The sequence below is a fragment of the Parus major genome, chromosome 1A, assembly GCF_001522545.3.
Source record: "Parus major isolate Abel chromosome 1A, Parus_major1.1, whole genome shotgun sequence".
In the NCBI taxonomy this organism is placed as follows: Eukaryota; Metazoa; Chordata; class Aves; order Passeriformes; family Paridae; genus Parus; species Parus major.
The window spans coordinates 63594798-63613334 of NC_031773.1; the positions used below are offsets into that span (position 1 = coordinate 63594798).

Below are 18537 nucleotides of genomic sequence, written 5' to 3' on the forward strand. Positions count from 1 at the left end.
CTGTGCTCTTCACATGAATGGCTTCAACTGCTGCATGCTGTGGTTGCTGTGACCTGCATGAGCATTTGACTGCTGAATCAGGAAAGAGCCTGATTTTGATTAACACATTCCATTCTTGGAGTTGCATTTTCTTAGTCTTAGACTTGATGTCTTCTGCATGGTTGCCTTTGTCCCTTCCTCTTATGCAAGTGATAAAATCTTTGGTGATTAGCAAAGCATTAGGCATCAGATGTTCTAGATTACCCCAGCACAAAAAAGAAAAATAATTCTGCCCTTGAGAGCTGTTACTTTTTTTTTATGGCTGCCAAAAGTTTGGGAGACCCTGAACAGTGATGACAGTCTTTTTAAGCAGAAGAAAGAAGTGTGCAAAATGTGGAATAATGTCAACATGCATCCCAGGTGCATGAAGTTGAACTATACTTGGCATGACAAATCTGTGGTAATTTCATTCAGTGGGGATTTGATTTTGGGGTTCTTGTGTTTGCAAACTCTCACAAACCAATGAAGAAAAGAGTCACTTTGGCCTGACCTTAGGTTAGTGCCTCCAGGCAAGATCTAAAATAAATTCAGCAAGGGTCATCAGGTAAATCTAGATTATGTGGCTTCTAAATCCTTTTAATATTCATGTGGAGGGTTTTGAGGTCAGTCTCTCTAGCAGTATGTGAGCACAGGTGCCTCTGTCCTCCAAGCCAGCTCCTTGCTCCAAGCTGGCTCAGCTCACTGACCTGGCAAGGAGGAAGCATTTTGCTGTTCTGGCTCCAGGAATGGGGAGGGCAGGACATTCCTTCTCTTAGGACCAGCATTTTCCAGGCAGGAGTTCACCTGCAAGCAACTGGTTGTAAAATTCATTTTATTAATGTGATGTTATGCACTCAGAATGATTCACACAAGACAAATGAATCTTCCATTCATTTATTCACATTTTCCATGGATTTTTGTACATGTCCTCAGTGTATCAGAACTAATGAAAACATTAACATACATTTTATGTAAAACTTAGGTATGCACTGAAAAATTCAGAGCATTTTGAAATCTACTAACAACTAACAAATCATCACATTCAGCATCTTCATTGGGTTTCGACTAGCTCATGCCACTTTAAATTGTTTTATGTCAGTTAATTTCTGCACACAGGCACCAGCTACAAAATTTTATCAAATGCAAATAAGTTAAGGCATCAGAAAGAAAGTCTTTAACAGTTTAAATGTTACAGTGCTGCAAAGGGAGCTGAACTTCAATTTTAATAGCAAAGCAAACCTGACTGCTTTATGTTCTACAGTATGTTCATTTGAACTGTAAATTTAATTTAAACTTTCACATCCATCAATCAAAAGGGATTAAAGGAACACAGTGTTGCCCTCCCAAATTTTAAATACATTACAAAAAAACCCCAACCAAAAAAAAAGACACAAACCCCCCCCAAAAAAACAAAAACAAAAAAATCCCAAAAGGACCCCCCAAAAAACTAAACCTTGCATGTTGCAATTTAATATAATTTAAAATTAAATTCAAGCCAACTGTAATAATCTCCCTTAGAAATTATTCTGAGAATTAAAAGAAGCAAAGATGTTTATTTTCCAGCTGAAACTTCAGAATTAGAAGAGGAAGAACAGCTAAGACACTCCCACATCTACATACAGCTGGAACAGCGAAGGCATGAATGCAAACTGGGGCAGAAACTTGCATCTTTAATATCAGGTGTCTGTTATCCAGCTGTTCAATACATTACCAACCAAGACACAAGAATGCCTCCTTGATGTGAAATTCTGATCAAAATTCTTCCCTTGGCTAGCATGTGCCAGTTTGTTATGAAGGCAGCAGTACACTGATGTCTGTGCTCTCCATGAAATTTGCTTTTTCATTTAAGGCCTTTATTTCTATATAACAATCTCTGGCCTTTTACAGCATTTCTATATTTTAGTATTTCTTAAATAGAAACTGAAGCATCATCAAAATTTCTAACAGTGCTGGAAAAGGGCTGTGCTTTATACCTGAGCACCAAGTTTGTCAGTGTGCAACTGACTTTTCCTGCTTCGTAGTCCACATAATGGTATGGTCACCATGAATTGATTAAAATCTGCTTTGCAGGGAAATTCTTCCCTGTTCTTTTAGAGGCAATTTTCCCCACATAAAATGTTCAAAATTGGATGTTTATGCATATATTTAACATTCTAATGAAGGTAACATCCCAATTTTTTAGCTTCCCCTGGCTTTACTGATTAAATACATGCACAGAAGAATTCAGGTGTTACTTGCTACAATGGCTAGGGTAAGGTTTAATTCTTTCCAACTCAATTTATTATTCTTCTACTTATTTTTCCATTCCCTCTGTGCCCTGTTTGGAAACAGGCCAGAGATGTACTGTCAGAACTGGGCCACATCCGTGTGTGCAAAACCCCACAATGGGCCCTCTTCAGAGGCAAAGCATAAGGAAAGAAGCATTAATTAAGTTCAGTGCGTTGGTCCACGTTTCTAAGAATGAACAGTTCCAAATCCATGAGCTTTTGGAAGTAAGCAAAGACAAGGCCAAGCTTTTATAGACAGAGCTGTTCTTTATGGGATGTACAAGCAGAGCTCTGTCTATAAACCTTTCTGAACAGAGACAGGGTTAAGACACTACAGTCAAAAGACAAATGCAAAATTAACTGAGCCCTTGAACCAGAGCCTGGACTAAACTCTTAGGCAATGTTCTGCTTTTCATTCATACACATTTAGACATCCTCTGTCAGCTTTGGGCCTCCAATTTAGGTAGCAGCAAGACTTTTTTCAAAAAAAGCATCATATTTTGAGGAAAGCAATGTCACTGACTTTTAATGGTTTAAGTACTTAGCCAGATGCAAAAAGAAACCCCAAAAGGCACCAGTTTATTTTTCAAATAACTCAAATGGCATCTAAGCTCTCTTCAAACTCCAGTATTCAAAATGCAATTCTTGTACACTAAGCGTGGCTGAAATGCGAGCAAAGGCCTTTGTTTTCGAACTTTGGTAAACAGGGCTATAGATAAAATCAAGATTTTCCTCCTTTTATTGAAGAGGGGGAAAAAAAGGCCATAACCTGAATTGTGCAATGAATTAGGCCTAGAGGCAGCCATTTGCTCCCCCCCAGAGCCGGGGTACAGGTGAGATGTGCTGCACCTCATCAAATGGTGTTAATTCCTTGTTCCCTGCCCACAGGATGCCGCTGTGCTGGATTTCCAGGTTCCCTGTATGAATTGTGTCACACTGACTATACTTAAGGAAAGGAGTTTTTCCTCTCTGTCACATTAGCCAGAGGCAAAACAGCATTTGTTCCATCTTGCCAGAGCTGGTCAGTGCAACACATCTGAGAGCAGTTCAAGTTTCATATTAACATCAAGCTCTTGGAGAAATCCCAGAGTTGGAAGCAAAGTAGAAAAAGTTACTAGGGAAGGAGTTTCCAGCAAACATTTGAAAAAAATAAAAGGATTAAACCACCAAACACAGTCTGACAAAGTTGAGAGGGAAACCGAGACCAGAATCAATGTTCTGATCCCCAAATTATTGCCACCTGATTAATTTTATCACAGCATGAAAACTATGTTTACAAATTACCCCATGCCCCCCACATGCAACAGAAAGCTTCTGCCAAAGCTGCACTCTGCTGCTTTACTTAATGGTTTTATCACATGGAAAAATACATATTGACACACACCCTTGTGTATGTGTCTCCTGGCAAGGGCCACAGGAAACAGAAAGGTCTTTAGAAGTCCTGAAGTTTGTTGGTGGGAAGAGCTCTCTTCAGCAAAGTACCAGCAGCAGGACCAGTGCACTACGTCCAGCTCTGCCCCAGCTGGGTTGCAGGACTAGGGACAAACACCTCGGAAGGACCATGTGGAAGTGCAATCCTTTGCCTCTGACCTGTCAGATGCCAGGGAATGCCAGTGTGCCCAAGATAAAACAGTCCTCCAGTTGTCTGCTTGTACTATATTGCACATCATTCGCTTGCTGCTCCAGCAAGAACAGAACTGACAGTTCCTCTGGAGGAACCACTACTGTCAACAAGACTACACAAGTAAATTCTCTTTTAAGTATCTGCAGTCTCTGAGTCCTGAAAGCACGTGGGTCTGCAAGGGTACAGACCCAGCACAATGGAGATCGTCACTGGTGGGATGCAGTACTTCACTGAGTCTAAAAGGTCAGACTCACCAGAATACAACAGACCAATTAAAGTTCTGCAGTCTAGAAACAGTTGCAACAGGTAAACTTGAACATCCTCCCTTCCCAAAACAGGAGGTGGTTGCATTATATTACAGTCTGTGAGGAAGCTCTGGTACCATGTTTTTGTACTCAGATTTCTGTCCATTTGGTCGACTGGTACTAAAAACATATGCTTGGATTTATATCCATGTGCTTTATCCAGAAGAGGGTCCTGCATTTAGATACTGAAAATGACGGAGCACAGTCCAACACTTGTGTTCTATTAAAGCTTTTATTAGCTAGTTTAGCTTTTCCTCACATCATTTTTCCAGAATTCCTGTAACAGTTCTTAATATCAGAGTAAAGAATTAAATGTTCAAGTGAAGTTAGGGAAGAAAAAAAAGAGCAGCAGCAGTTTGGCATTAATTCCTCAAATTACGGACTGCAACTTATTTAAGCCTCCTTTTTCTCCAGTAAAATTTTGTGCAACTCATCTGCATCCTCACTTGTTTTCACTCTTATTAGCATAGTGACAGGAACAGTTGGATTCTTCTCATCGATTGGTGGATTAGGAACACAAACTATAAGAACATTGTTCTTTCCGGTTCTTGTACATGGCATCTTAGGTGGAATTAGAACATTCAACAGTATATTTCCTGCATTTGAGGAGGGGAAAAAATTACAATTAGTAATTTTTTACAATTAGTAATTACATTTACTGCAATATAATGTTAGTATTGAGATTTAGGGTGGTGTTTGGAAGGAAGTCAATTCACAAACATCATGTATGTTTGTCTTCTTCTTCCCTAAGCATCTGTTCATGGCCATTGTTCTCAGATTTCTGTCCTCATTAGAAATGAGAAAATCTCTACAAATACTGCATCCTCCTTTTTTAAATGGAGGAACCCAAATATCAAATTATAGTAGGGACACACAGGAAAAAGGGAAGGGGACAAGGGAGAAGCAGCAAATGAGGGATCCATTCACAGTGCTTAGTTTATGCCAAGTTACTCATTCTGACCACCAGTTCACATGCAGAAGCAAAACATTTTGGTACAGAGGTTAACCTGGACAAACTAGGGTAAAACAGGTACTTTGTATCCCCAAATACACACCATAACCTTTTACTTCATGCCCTGCTTCATGTGCTCTCCTTTGTAATGCTCACTTAATGTGCTTGTCAGTATTGCAAATGATTTAGGAAAAAAAAGTAGGAAAGTTTTCACTAATTTTATCTATTAATGCTGTGTAAAAAAGACCAAAAAATCCTGCTTAGCAAGGAATTTTGACATCAAGACTTGTTACTGGGATAAATGTACTCACCTAAATTGGTATCTGCTCGCACTAAGAGTTGAGTTTTTTCATTTCCTGCTGGTTTTAAATGTAATGTTCCTACACCTTTTTCTTTAAATTCATTCTCTTTTTTGTAAAACAGTTTGCACCTGTGGAGAAAAAAATACCAAATCCTTGTGTGTGCAGCCATGTAGAGATGAAATACAAAGATATATCCCAGATGCATGTAACCATCTGACTTGCAGTAACAGTAATCAGGATTTAACATGCTGTGAGTAACCTAAATCATTATTCTTGACCTTGTTTCATGTGCTAACGGACAGCACTTGCAGACCAAAGAGGAAGTGGATTATTTCTTTCAGTATTGAAATGATAAATGTATTACTTTCAGGGAAAAGTAAAAGGCACAGAAACCTGTACTCAGGGTCTGTGAGGAGCAATAAACATAGGCTACTTTTAAAAAGCACTAATTAGAAAGCCATAAGAACCTGCTGTATCATTCTGAAGTTACAATAGGACTTTAATGTACAATTTATAAACATTTTTTAAATGAAGCTCTAATAAACCTAAAGCCATTTTAATCAAGTAGCACGCACACCTTGTTTCAGATAAAGCTAATGGCTTTTTGTAGCAGGACAAATTCTGTGCTGAGTGTCAAGCAGATACACAATTATTTGGACTACTGAACATGCTTTAAAAAACTGCTTCTAGTAGAGCTAGCTTCATTTTGAGCTTAAAAGCACAACTTGTTCACTCCTTTATATAATAATAATAATCAACATTTTCCAACTGAAGAGTCTTATTTTAGGCTATGCAAAGCCAACTGGTGGATTTTCCATCAGTACAGTATATGATTTCTGTGGTAAGGGCCCAAGGTCCTGAAATTTAACTGTACAAAATCCGTAGGCAGAAACATCTTCACTTGTAAAAAAGCTGATCAGATATACAACACAAACTATTAGAGCTGTGTCCAAGATACAGAAGAATTTTAGTATGATCTTACACACCCCTGCCTGTAATTAATTTTTTTTTTACAAGTTCACATTCTATATGGATTCCTAACAAGCTTTATTAATTAGGAAGTCAAGAACATGTCATTAATTATGTGCTGCAGTGGTGAAGAATAGCAATATGCAGGTATTAATTTTATTTTCCAAGTTAAAGTCACTTACTTCTTCGAGTAGAAAGCATCATCTTCTTTTATTTCATTAACAATGACTTTGGGTGGCTCTTCTTCCTCCTCTTCCCCTCCTTTAAATAGAAAGTTTTAATATGTTAACATGAGCACAGATTTTGGCACTATATTCGAAGTTCCTTATGCCCACCATGGTTGACATGGACACATGTGGCCAGTCAGGAACAGCCAGAACACCTTTCAGTCCATGTGTACTTTGCAGCAGTTTCAGCTACAGAAAAAAGTGTTACTTGCTTTTCATTCAGCTCTTAAAGGAACTTCATCCTCACCTTCAATTTAAGTGGGATGAAAATACCCAATCCATACCAAACAATATAAAGCTTAGTAAGTCAAAACCTTCTGTTTGAACAGGAACAGCTTTCCCATTTCAAAGAGTATGCTCCACAAATGGGTTCAAGTAAAGCACAATAAATACTTTCCAAGACCCAGGTTTAATTTGGGGGAAGGGAATTAGCTGCACAATAACAGATGAGACTAGCAGATTATGCCTTTCCAGTCCCTCAACTACTGGGATTTCTATCAGCACATGCAAAGAGCAAAGCTGTCAGGTACTATGTAACTTTGTTGACCTTACAATCAACTAAGTAAAATGGACTAAATTGCTCTGTATCCCTCACTTTTTACTTCAGGAATTCCTTGAAAAACCTATTAGGAAAAATAGTGGGATTGAGAAGTCCAGGCTCCAAGGTGAACATACCAGCTGCTTTAAATTTCATCAATTTAAGTCCTGTCCTCAGATAAAGGATTATATTATATATTAGATATAATATATAATACCATAAATAAGTTATAAATAAATTATAAATAAATTATAAATAAATTATAAATAAATTATAAATAAATCTGACGGAAGTATGGAAGTCTTGATAAGCACATACTTTTGTTGTTGCTTAAATAAGGCTGGGTTCTCCTGGTTAGGAGTATAACTCTGCACTTTCAGATTCATTCAAGTATGATCACAGAACACAGAAATTCCTGAGTTGGGAAGGACCCACCAGGATCAACCAGTCCAACTCCTGGCCCTGCCCAGAACACCCCAATAATCCCACCCTGTGCTTGAGAGTGCTGTCCAAATGCTCCTGGAGCTCTGGCAGCCTTGGGACCTTGAACATTCCCTGGGTAGCCTGTTCAGTGTCTGAGCATCCTCTGGGGGAATAACCTTTCCCTGATATCCAGCCTAAACCTCCTCTGACACTACACCATGCCATCATCTCAATGAACTTAATATTGCATATTTTTTAGTATTTGTAAGTCACATATGCTCAGAGCTGACCATTAAAATAACTACAAATAGAAATACACAGAATTTACCTTTGTCATCATTATTGCCACTGTCTGTCTGAGCTTCTAATAAACTGGTGGATGCTGCAGTGACAGACTTAGCCTGGTTTGCATCTTTTCCAAACAAACCTGAATTCCCAGGAGAAAATGAGAAACTACTAAGTGTTCCTGAACCAATGGTACCCAGAACAGAACTGTCAACACTCTTGCCAAAATTAAATGAGACAGTTGACGTAGCTCCTGACAATGGGTCTCTTTTTTCTGATGCAGCATCAGGTTTTCTGTCTGAGGTATCCTCAGTTTTGTTGTTAAACAAAAATGTGGAGCCTTGCTGGAGCTTTGAACTCCCAAACACAGGAACAGCCCGCGGGCCAGGGGTCTTGCTGCTTTCGTTCTCGGAGCCGCTGTCACTTCCGCCTCCATGCTGCTGCTCAATGCTCGCCAAATACTGCTCATAGTCTCTGAAGATGGGGGTCAGGTCACACAGGGGGTTGCTGTTAACATGTTTCACTATCCAGTCACGAACGGAGCAGTTGAGAGCAGCCAGCTGTTTGTGGTAGGTGCCGGAGCCGTGTGCCGCGCTCGAGGCACTGCCAGACGAGCAGGGCTGGCTGACACCTTTGGCTCGCGGGCTCACAACCTTCTTCTCAGCAAACACAGCAGCAGTGGGACCATTTGATGTTGGGGATCCTGTTACAAGAAAAATCACAGAATTATAGAATACCCTGAGCTGGGAGGGACCCACCAGGACCATCAAGTCCAGCTCCTGGCCTTGCCCAGGACATCCCAACAATCCCACCCTGCGCCTGTGAGCATTGTCCAAATACTCCGAGAGCTCTGGCAGCCTTGGGGCTGTGACCATTCCCTGGGAAGCCTGTTCAGTGCCCAAGCACCCTCCAGGGGAAGAGCCTTTTGCTGATATCCAACTTGACTCGTTTGGTTTATAAGCTCTGGTTTAAAAAAATAACACAACAAAACAACATGGATGCTTTGTTAACCTGGTGAGGAATGTGGCTTAGAACCCCTTTTTTCTCCAGAAAGCACAGGTCACTTAAAAGCCTAACTAACATGCTCAATATTTCTTAATCAAATCACTTCTTCGTTATTCAGCTGAGCTCCTTCTTTTGGGTCACCACACTGTGCCCCAGGTACTGCCATGCCAGTGAGGAGACCCAAGTTCTCATTTAGACAAGTAAGTTAAGAATAGACAAAGTAGATGGAGTACACTGGTGTATAAAAAAAAAATTCCAAAGACATCTTGTACAGAACTTTAAAAAATTACATGTCTTATATATTGCCAAAACCTTCAAAATCTTACAAAAATCTAACAACTTTAGCAAGCTGTAACACTTATTAAATCAAAATACTAAATTTATCTCTTGCCATGTGTGCCTTAAACCACCACCCTGAGTGCACTAGCCCATAATTTTACAAGCTTTTGAGCACTTTTGTATAAAAAACCCTAAGAAGCAAAATAGAAAAATTCTCATTGAATATTTCAGTTTCCCTTAATATTTTTAAGCTCACTGAAATCAAAGTTACTCTGAACTACAAATTCCAGCATTTCTATTCTATGGCATGGTGACTCCAAAATTCTGTGTTGGCAGGATTACATTTCTGCACCTCCAGCAGAAAGGGAGAGAATTAATATTCCTCAGGGAATTCCAAAGCATGAGAGCTCAACTTGCCAAAGTATTTAAAAATGTAGGTATAACTGTAACAGATAAATTTTGAGTAAGTCTGCCTGCAGCATCAGATGTACAAAGGAAAAAGATGAAGACTTTAGCTATGCAGCATATATTTTTTATTTAAATTCAAATAACTGGGACATGTTACCAGATGCTCTATACCTTTTACAGACTGCCTTATGACAGTGCCTTCCATCTGTGCCTAGAAAACTTTTCCCTCCAGTATTAGAAATATGAATTTAGTTGCCACCTCTTTAAACTGCATGCATGTGAAAATTTGTCCCTCCAGCACTCTAAAATATTAAGAAATCTTACAAAGAGATATAAAGTCTCAAAACCTTAAAATACAACTACAAGATGGTCTAAATTTGTTTTTTCATTACTAAAATAACCCTACAGATTTTATGACTGAAGGTATTGATAAATATGTATGCTTATTTAAAACTTACCAAATGCTGATTGTGTTTCGGAGGTGCTCTTCAAACTGCTGAAAGAAGGAGTACTAGAGACACTGCTGCTTCCATTAGACAGCCCTTCCAAAGGCTTTATTCCTGCACCATTCCCGAATCCACTGAAGCCACCTCCTCCTTTTCCAGAAGGCACTACAAAGCCTTTGAACCCTTTAAAAGCTCCTCCACTTTCAGACTGAGGAGAGAAAAAAGAGATAACAAGTTACATACATCTTCTCCACACAAATCCTATCCCCACTTAATATTCCTGATATTCTTAGTTTATTTTTCCCTAGTTCAGCATGTAATTCCATGCATTACTGTGTCAGCTATGCAAACAAAATTAACAGCTTCCTCTTGACACACACTGCTACTGTTTTTAAAAGACTCAGATGTTTGGTATGAAAACAAACTGGGTCTAAGATGTGGATACATGGAAATTGTTTGGAGCTGTGGATCTGTTTGACTACCTATTAGACATTCACAGCATCTAGTTTTCTTTAAATAATTACATAGGATTTTGCAATTTCAGGTTTATTTTCAACAACTTTTAGCATTTACAATGGCAATCAAGAGCCCAATACTTTAATCCACTCATCACTCTGGAATCACCTATGAAACCTCTTGTGATTTACCCCAAAATGCCAGTATGACTGATGGAAGATGCAAAGAGATTGTATACCTGACCACAAAATATCTATCTGCAACCTTTTCATTACCCAGTTCTGATCACTGTCTTTGCAACCTTATTGTTTTATGGTATCATTTCTTACATGATTCTAAAAGACAAAGTATGATTAACATGCAAATAAAGCACTGCAACTTTTAAGTCTTTGGAGGTAATGAACTTTTACTACTGGAAGTGAACTTTCAGTATCCCTGGAAAACCATCAGAGGAGAACTGCTTCTGAGTTTCATCTGCTTTTGCCATTGAAGAAACGGCAAAGCTTGTCAATTTTAGGCTGTATTCCAGTATCTGACCTTATGGTTATGGATCTCTTTGCTTCCTTTTGTGCTATCTTTTCCAGTCCTCTGCTTATTCCTAGGTAGGCATTTTTACTGTGCTTCTCTCTGATCTCTCTGATCTGATCAGTCTCACCTTTCTCTCTAGATTTTCCAGTTAAACTGCTGTCTTTCCACTGCAGCATTCTGCTTGCTCCATGCAGGAACATCAGTAAGTTTCAAGTTTACTTTTTCATAGATATTTCACAGGTTTCTTACACAACTTCAGCTGTTATGTCATTTCTTCTGTGTTTTAGACTTTGTCCAGTCTGTTGTCCTGGTTTTGGCTGGGATAAAGTTAATTTTCTCCCTAGTAGCTGGCACAGTGGTGTGGTTTGGATTCAGGGTGAGAAGGATATCGGTGACACAAGGATGTTTTAGTTAGCACTGAGCAGTGCTCACTGCAATCAAGGACTTCTCAGTGTCTCGTGCTCTTCCAGCAACAGGACACAAGGAGCTGAGAGGGAGCACGGCCAGGACAGTGACCTGAACACAGAATGTCATGGCCAGCATAGAAACTGGGAGAGGAGGGGTGGCTGGGAGCAGCTAATTGCTGCTTGGGGATGGGGTGAGGTCAGTGGGTAGTGAGCAACTGTCCTGCGCATCAATGATCTTTCTTGGGATTTATCTCTTTCTCTTTTTGTTGGTTCCCTTCTCGTCATCATCATCACTCTGTTTCGATCATTAAACTGCTCTTACATCAATGCAGGGGTTTTATTCTTTTGTCCGACTCTCCTCTTCATCCCACTAGGAGGAAGAGTGAGTGGCTGCATGGTCCTTAGTTGTCAGCTGGGGTTAAAGCACACCAGCCCTTCTACAAGCTCTTAACAGCTTGCTCCCAGTCTCCTGACTTCTTCTACAAGCCATTTGGTCCCTTTTGCTATTCCATTTGCCCCTGAATCTGTCCTGCTCAAGTTGTAGTCTGTCTTGCTTTTCAGTACAATCCTTTATTTAACTGTATCCTCTACCACATTTGTGGCTAACACTACTCGAGGCATTAGCGGGCTAAGAGAGCTTCCTCATTTACAGTGCTTGGACTACAGGTGGAAAATCAAAAGCATAGGAGAAGACTGTCTAGGTCCTAACTCTGCTGAGTCCCATCCAATCCTAAAGCAATCTGTGTAACAGGTAAAGCTCCAGGGCTATTTCTAACATGATGCATGCCCTTTTCAAAGGATATCTAGGAAATAGATATATATACAACAAAGCATTTGTCAAGGATTTCTGAAAGGACAACAATTTGGCTGGACTGGGTTGATGCTTTCACATGGACTAAACCTGTAACAAAGGCCAACCTCCTTTCAATTTTCAATTTGTTAACTGCAAAGAGTAGATGGCACTAAAGCTCTTAAGAGGGAGGGAGAAAAAAGAAGTAGCAGCCTTCTTCACAAAAGACATGTTTTTCATTCTCAGAGCAGCTTAGTATTTGTGTGTTTACTAATACAGCTTCTGAGACATCCCCCAGCCCTCCAATATGGATAACTAATAACTTCGCATTTCCATACTTCCATCTCTGCAAAAAATCAGTTTTACCCATTTGCAAATGACATTGTGTCTGAAACACTCTTTATTTTTACTTCATAAAATATGCACGAACACCCTCTTTACCCAGTCAAACTACTATTACCCTTTTATTTGCCTTAGCCTTATTCTTAGCATGGAGCAGTATAGCCAAAATTCATGTGCACATATAAGCCACTGAGTCAAAATGATAAATTTATTCAGCCCAAGGAAGTAAAAACCTGAGCATGATGTTGTATTCTGTAACTGAGTAAAACTCTAGCATTCATGTTAAGTGACTACATTACCTCTGACCCAACATTTCGGCGCTTTGCTTTTTTAATAGCTCTGTTCTTCAGGACCTCTTCGCTTGCCACAGAGAATGTCCCCACCTTTAAGAGGAAGTTATGGAATCATTAGTGGAATACTTGAAAAGCACAACATGAAGAGACAGCCAAGATCAGGTTTTGAACACAATTCTAACACTGCTACCAAAAAAACAAGGGAAGAAGTTAAAAACCAACCCACTCCAAAAATACAGCACTGTCATTAGCTTGCCAGCCACCTGAATGTTAGCTGATACTTGGAAAACTCTTTCTGGCTCTGCACTACATTTCTCTTTGTGCTATCTCTGTTTTATTACAACAAATATTCTAAGTTTTGCTTTGTTTTTTTAAAACACAGCTCTATGTTCTTTCTGCTGAAGGGAATCTCAGTAATCCACAGTTTGGAGCAAATATATGGAGATGTGGGCTCTAAGGCAACCTCCAGCAGTCTGCTGTAGTTCAAACAGTAGCAAAGACAGCTAATGGCTCAGTACTACCCTGCAATAAATGAGGAAATTAAGTTTTCTTATATTCAAATTCCTGGGAGAGTCAGCTTTCTTTCTTACATTTACAGACCTAAGCATTGAATACTTTTAGTCAGAAAAAACTAAACCAGTTTGTTTAAACATGAGCCATAGGAAATGTGAGACATTAAAGGTGAAAATCTCTTTTTACAATCAAATGAAACATACACTTGAACTATTTGCCTAATTCCTTCGGCTGTGTGGGGACATTCAGCTAAAATTACTGATCCTCAAAAAAAAAAAAATACTGGAGGCATACAGAGCATTTATAATCAGAAATCAAATCTGCTTTTCCTGTCAATTCAATAAATATCTATCACACATATGAAGACTCCAAATGCATTTTAACAAGCTTCCCTCTAGAAACATGAAGTTCCTTTCCCCAGAACTACTAATGTAATTTTAACTCTTAAAAGCTGCTTTGCTATATGGTCTGCATGACTGGAAGCTTTATAAAAACAATTTTTAAAATTCCACTTCTATAAAATTATCTTTAATTACTACACTTTTAACCAGTTCTACTGTAGGTTTTATGCACAAGATACAGAGCAAGTGTAAAGAGCTACTCTACTACCTGCAGGGGTGCGTAGTGGGGGAACTAATGTGTATTTTATTTACCTCCTCAGCTTCATCTTCTTGGTCCCAGTTTCGGTCAGTCAGCTCCTTCTCTGCAATTCTCTTTGCCATTTTTCTACACCTGTGTGGAAGAAACAAAAAATCTTAGAAAGAATTGCATAGAAATTAAATTCTAAGTAGCAATGATCTTCAATTTGTATTCTTAGAACAAAAATACAGGAATTGCAGTTCATGTAGAAGCAGGTCAAGACTGGAATGACAACTGAAAACCAAATGTTGTGGCAAAAACAATCAGTGGCACTTGAGATTAAAGCTGTGGTAATCAGCCATACTCAATTTTAAATTAAAGTAACAATAGAAATGTACAGTTCGGTTATGGGATAAATTAGCAGCTGGAAAATTCCTTTCAGAACTATAACACATATATTCTCATTCTGAAGGGCTACAAAAACCCCAAAGCTGTGGTTAAAATATTCCAGTCCACATTGCCACCTCAGGATACTCATGAGAGCAGCAAGAAAAAAGTAAGTTGCTTTATCACATCTAAAATAAATACTAATGAGGACCCACTGAATTAACTGATCAGAGAGCTTGGTTAAGACTGAAGACAATGCTCCCCTTTAAAAGTTGGATTGGTAGGCCATTACTAATTTGAAAAAAGATTATGAATAAATGAGATTAACTTTCCTACAAAGGATACACAAGACATGCCATGGATTTTAGAGCAATTACTGTAAGCAGACAAATCATCAAATTTCTGGTTATCTCTGTGATGTAAAGCAAAATCAGCATTGCAGAAAGAAGGTCTGTAACTGTTCCGAGTTCCATTTTACTAAAGTACAACTAATGAGCTGTATACAAAACCAAAGAAAGAAAGCTGGATTCAGTCTAAAAAACCTGGCAAGCAATTACACTACTGGAATTTTACATGGAAAAAAGAGTGGTTTTTACTAACAATGGTTATATCTTCTCATATATTCACTAAGTATGAAAACTTTCCAAAGGAAATATGTACTTTTGTTGCAATTTAAATCTTAAGCAAGCACAAAAATTAAAACTCTTCCAAAAACCCTCTTTGGTTTGTGATTAAGACCTGCCCAGAAAAAAAGAAAAAAAAAATGCACAAATAGCTGAATTTCAAAGCCAGAAATTGTAACAACGCATTGTTACATGATATCTTGTTTATATGTTAAAATGTTATAGAACAATAAATCCAGCAGCATAGCAGTCTTGGGAGATCACACATCCATGTCCTGAATTTTGTCTGACACGCATCACAAATAAGGTCAAGTTACTAGAGCTTCTAGAAGTAGAGGGACAAAGATTGGCCTGTGTATACATATTTAAATGCCCTAATCCACACTGTCCTAAAAGTAGACATCCTTGCTTGATCCCTGGGAGACTACTTCAATCAAATCTATTGAAAAGCTAAAAAAGAAGTTATTTTGAAGTCATTTTATTTAAATTTTTGTTTCAATACTTTCTTTTTATATAGAATGTATTATATAATATATTTTAACTTTAATTTATAACAAATAGAAGTATTCTGTATATTTTTGTGCATATATTCACATTATGTATATACTATAAAATTATTTAAATTTATTAGTTTGATTATTACATAAAATATTTGAGTTACTGAAAGAGCACATTAAATAAATCTGTCCCACACCAGAAGAGGGATAACCTTGTCAACCTGTGCTCCAGGTTCTCTGCACCCACCTATGTTTACACAATTTCGCTTCAAGAGTACTGTAGAGGATCTAAAATACATTAATCTAACATGAATCAAACGGAGAACCTGAAGTGCAGCCTATCCCCGTGAAACAAGAACCAACACAAACCTACATCAGGTTGGTGCTCACAAACTTTACCAAGTTTTAGGAGCACATGTTCTGAACAGGCTGAGATAGAAGTATTTTGAGAAACATATCAAAGAATCACAGAATATCCTCAGTTGGAAGGGACCCACAGGGATCATCCAGTCCAACTCCTGGCCCTGCACAGACACCCCAACAATCCCACCCTGTGCATCCCTGAGAGCATTGTCCAAATGCTCCTGGAGCTCTGGCAGCCTCGTGGCCATGACCATTGCTGGGAGCCTGTTCAGTGCCCGACACCCTCTGGGGGAAGAACCTTTCCCTGATATCCAGTCTAACTCTTGTTCGATTAACAACCTCCTCTTGTTTAAAAATAACCCAGATACTTTGCCGATCTACGGAGATCCGCCCAGGAGTTTCTCTGCCCTACTTAACGCAGCCGTTCCCAAGCGAGGCTTAGCAGGAGGTTTGCAGCATCACCTGAATACCGAGGGGCCGGAGCCGCCGCCGCACTGGAGGGAGCGGAGCCGGGTGCCGGGCCCCGGCGGTGTCGCTGCGGGTCCCGGCGGGAGGAAGCGGAAGCCGGATGCCGCCGAGGCGACCCCACGCCGCCGTCCCCGCGGAGCTGTCGTTCCGCTTTGACTCCCGGCTCCGTCCCGGGGACACCGCGCGTTCCCCGCACACCCCACACACCCATCCGCGCGTTCCGAACTCTATGAATCTGCACCGCTGCGGTCCCCCCAAAAGCCCCGCCGCCGCGCCGCTCCCTCCATCCCCACCCCGCACCCCCGTACGCGGGTGGCGCTCGTCTCCGGTCACCCCTCGCGCCCCCCGCGTGTGGGACCCGCGGGACTCACTCGCTCGGGCGGGAGCTTCTCTCCGCGCTGCGCTGTGGGGCCGACGCTGAGGCGGGCGGGAGGTGGGGTCTCCTCGCAGGCTGCACGGCCCCGGGGCGCGCTCAGCATCCCCCACTGTGGCTCCGCAATCCCCGATGCCGCCGGGCCCGGCCGGCCCTGTGTGTCCGCAGGGAGACGGGGCTCGCTGGGCCCAGACCGGGAACACCGCGTCCGCCGCCGTCTCGGGCCCGCCCGCACCGCGCGTGCGCCCGGCGGGGACAGCGGGGCGGGGCCGCGGGGGGGGCTTGCAGCGCACGAGTCACGTGACTTCCGGCGCGAGCCGCGGTCTTAGCAAACCGTCTCGAAATCGTCGGGAGAAATAAACCCCTAACGTCGTCTTCTAGTCAGGCATTACTTTATCCTTGCCCAGGATCCTTCTGTGCGTGCCCGACAAAATTTCGGCCTCCACACAGAAGCTGTTAAAAAAACCTTTCTCACTTATTTATACATTTTTAACAGATTAATGCTCCCTGGTTCTAAATTACATAATTCGTCATTTCCAACATGGGAGGCGCCTCAGGGCGGCTGAGGGGCTGCCGTGCCCTGAGTTGTCACGGGCTATCCTGCTGTGCAGCCCTCCCTCTTCCCTGCCACTAGTTCACTTTTCTCGTTAATTTTCAATTAATTATTCTAATTAATCACAATCAGGATGTTAACTATAAGCAGTGCACTAGTGTGTGCACTAGACCTGTAGGAAAGCATGGTCCAGAAACCTGCTGCACGGTGCCTGGTTGGGATGATCATCGGAAATACCTTCGCGACAGGGTGGAAGTCACCCGGAGACAAAGGGTTCTACCCAGCCCTTTTCGGCCTAAATGCTGAAAATAAAGATGGTGCTTTTGTCCCAGTGGGGGGCAGAGAACAAGAATCCAGCGCTGCCTTGCCAAGACACACTCGATTTGAGCTGAAAAGGTCACTGCCCGTGTGATTGCATCAGCACGGCCGCCGAAGGGATGAGGCTGGGACAGGCTGGCTGCTCTTACCAAGGGTGAGGCACTTCACGTGGAGTTTGCTGAAAAGAACCAGGAAACTCCAATACTGCTATCATGCTGAAATGTAAGAAGCAGCAAAATAAAAATGTATTCTTTTTTAAAATGTTTTTTTTATTTAACTTTTAAAAAAAATATTTAAATTATTTTAATTAATTTAAATTTAATTTTAAAGTTAATTTTTTTAAAATTAAATTTTAATTTTAAATACTTAAAATATTTAAATACTTTCTCCGTTGTTTGCCCATTTTCTTATTCCAGAAGTGTAGCTTTTTAATTGCTTTTTCTGTCAACTCTTATTTATTGTAAGACACAGTGCTGAAGGGAAAGTCCATTTACAAAATGCTCTTTGAATAAGGAGTTTTCCAGCGTCACTTAATGTGATTCCAGGCATTTCCCCATTGATTTTCTGAGGAATTCCTATGAAGTATTTTAACTGGAAACATGGCTGTTCTGTTGTATAGGAATCCTGATCCACACAAAGCTAAATAACTTGATGATTCGAAATATTCACCCCTGTGTGGTAATATGGGATTGGCACCTACTTCTGTTGGCAGGTACCAGGTGACAAACTTGGTGTTGAGTCAGGGTTAGGGTTTTGTTAGAGATTTTCCTTCTGTCATTGTCTCTCAGAGGTTTGCGGTATTTACCTATCAACTGTTAAAACCCCAAGTGCCTCAAAATAACTATATTTAAAAAGCTTTGTTTCCCTGACTTTTTGTGTCTTGCCCAAAAATTATAAAAGAGAGAATTAATATTTCCCAGCAGGGAACTGGATTTGCTAACATGTCACCACCAATCTCTTAATTAGCCCCTGAAAATACTATGTTGTCTCTTGATCCTC

General features: G+C 40.4%; 1 protein-coding gene and 1 long non-coding RNA gene across 5 annotated transcripts in view; one reads left to right on the plus strand and one right to left on the minus strand.

Annotated features, from left to right (window-relative positions):
* Window positions 1–896: 896 nt before the first annotated feature.
* On the minus strand, window positions 897–16907 carry NUP50 (nucleoporin 50). Of its 2 annotated transcripts, none has more exons than XM_015628280.3 (8): window positions 16666–16907; window positions 14031–14109; window positions 12871–12954; window positions 10061–10256; window positions 7954–8613; window positions 6620–6698; window positions 5478–5596; window positions 897–4810 (listed from the first exon to the last, which is right to left on the minus strand). In XM_015628280.3, exons 2-8 carry the CDS (start codon window positions 14097–14099, stop codon window positions 4608–4610), a joined length of 1410 nt encoding a protein of 469 aa, XP_015483766.1. In that variant the 5' UTR covers window positions 14100–14109; window positions 16666–16907; the 3' UTR covers window positions 897–4607. The 2 variants fall into 2 exon arrangements, with proteins under 2 accessions (XP_015483766.1, XP_015483768.1); XM_015628282.3 differs by lacking the exon at window positions 16666–16907 and adding an exon at window positions 16289–16408.
* Window positions 16908–16972: 65 nt separating this feature from the next.
* LOC107204696 overlaps window positions 16973–18537 on the plus strand; it is a 44156-nt gene continuing 42591 nt past the window's right edge. For all 3 annotated transcript variants that reach the window (XR_004497501.1, XR_004497500.1, XR_004497502.1), the window contains exon 1: window positions 16973–17760. This is a non-coding gene — a long non-coding RNA (uncharacterized LOC107204696). The remainder of the gene's footprint in view (window positions 17761–18537) is intronic.

Bases quoted from the DNA above. Each gene is read 5' to 3' on its own strand.
- NUP50 (XM_015628280.3), bottom strand. From the start codon at position 14,099: ATGGCAAAGAGAATTGCAGAGAAGGAGCTGACTGACCGAAACTGGGAC. The intron at 8,614-10,060 runs GTAAGTTTTAAA...TTCTTGTAACAG, and splicing joins CGAAACACAATCAGCATTTG to GATCCCCAACATCAAATGGT. The intron at 6,699-7,953 runs GTAAATTCTGTG...TTCTATTTAAAG, and splicing joins TGGCAATAATGATGACAAAG to GAGGGGAAGAGGAGGAAGAA.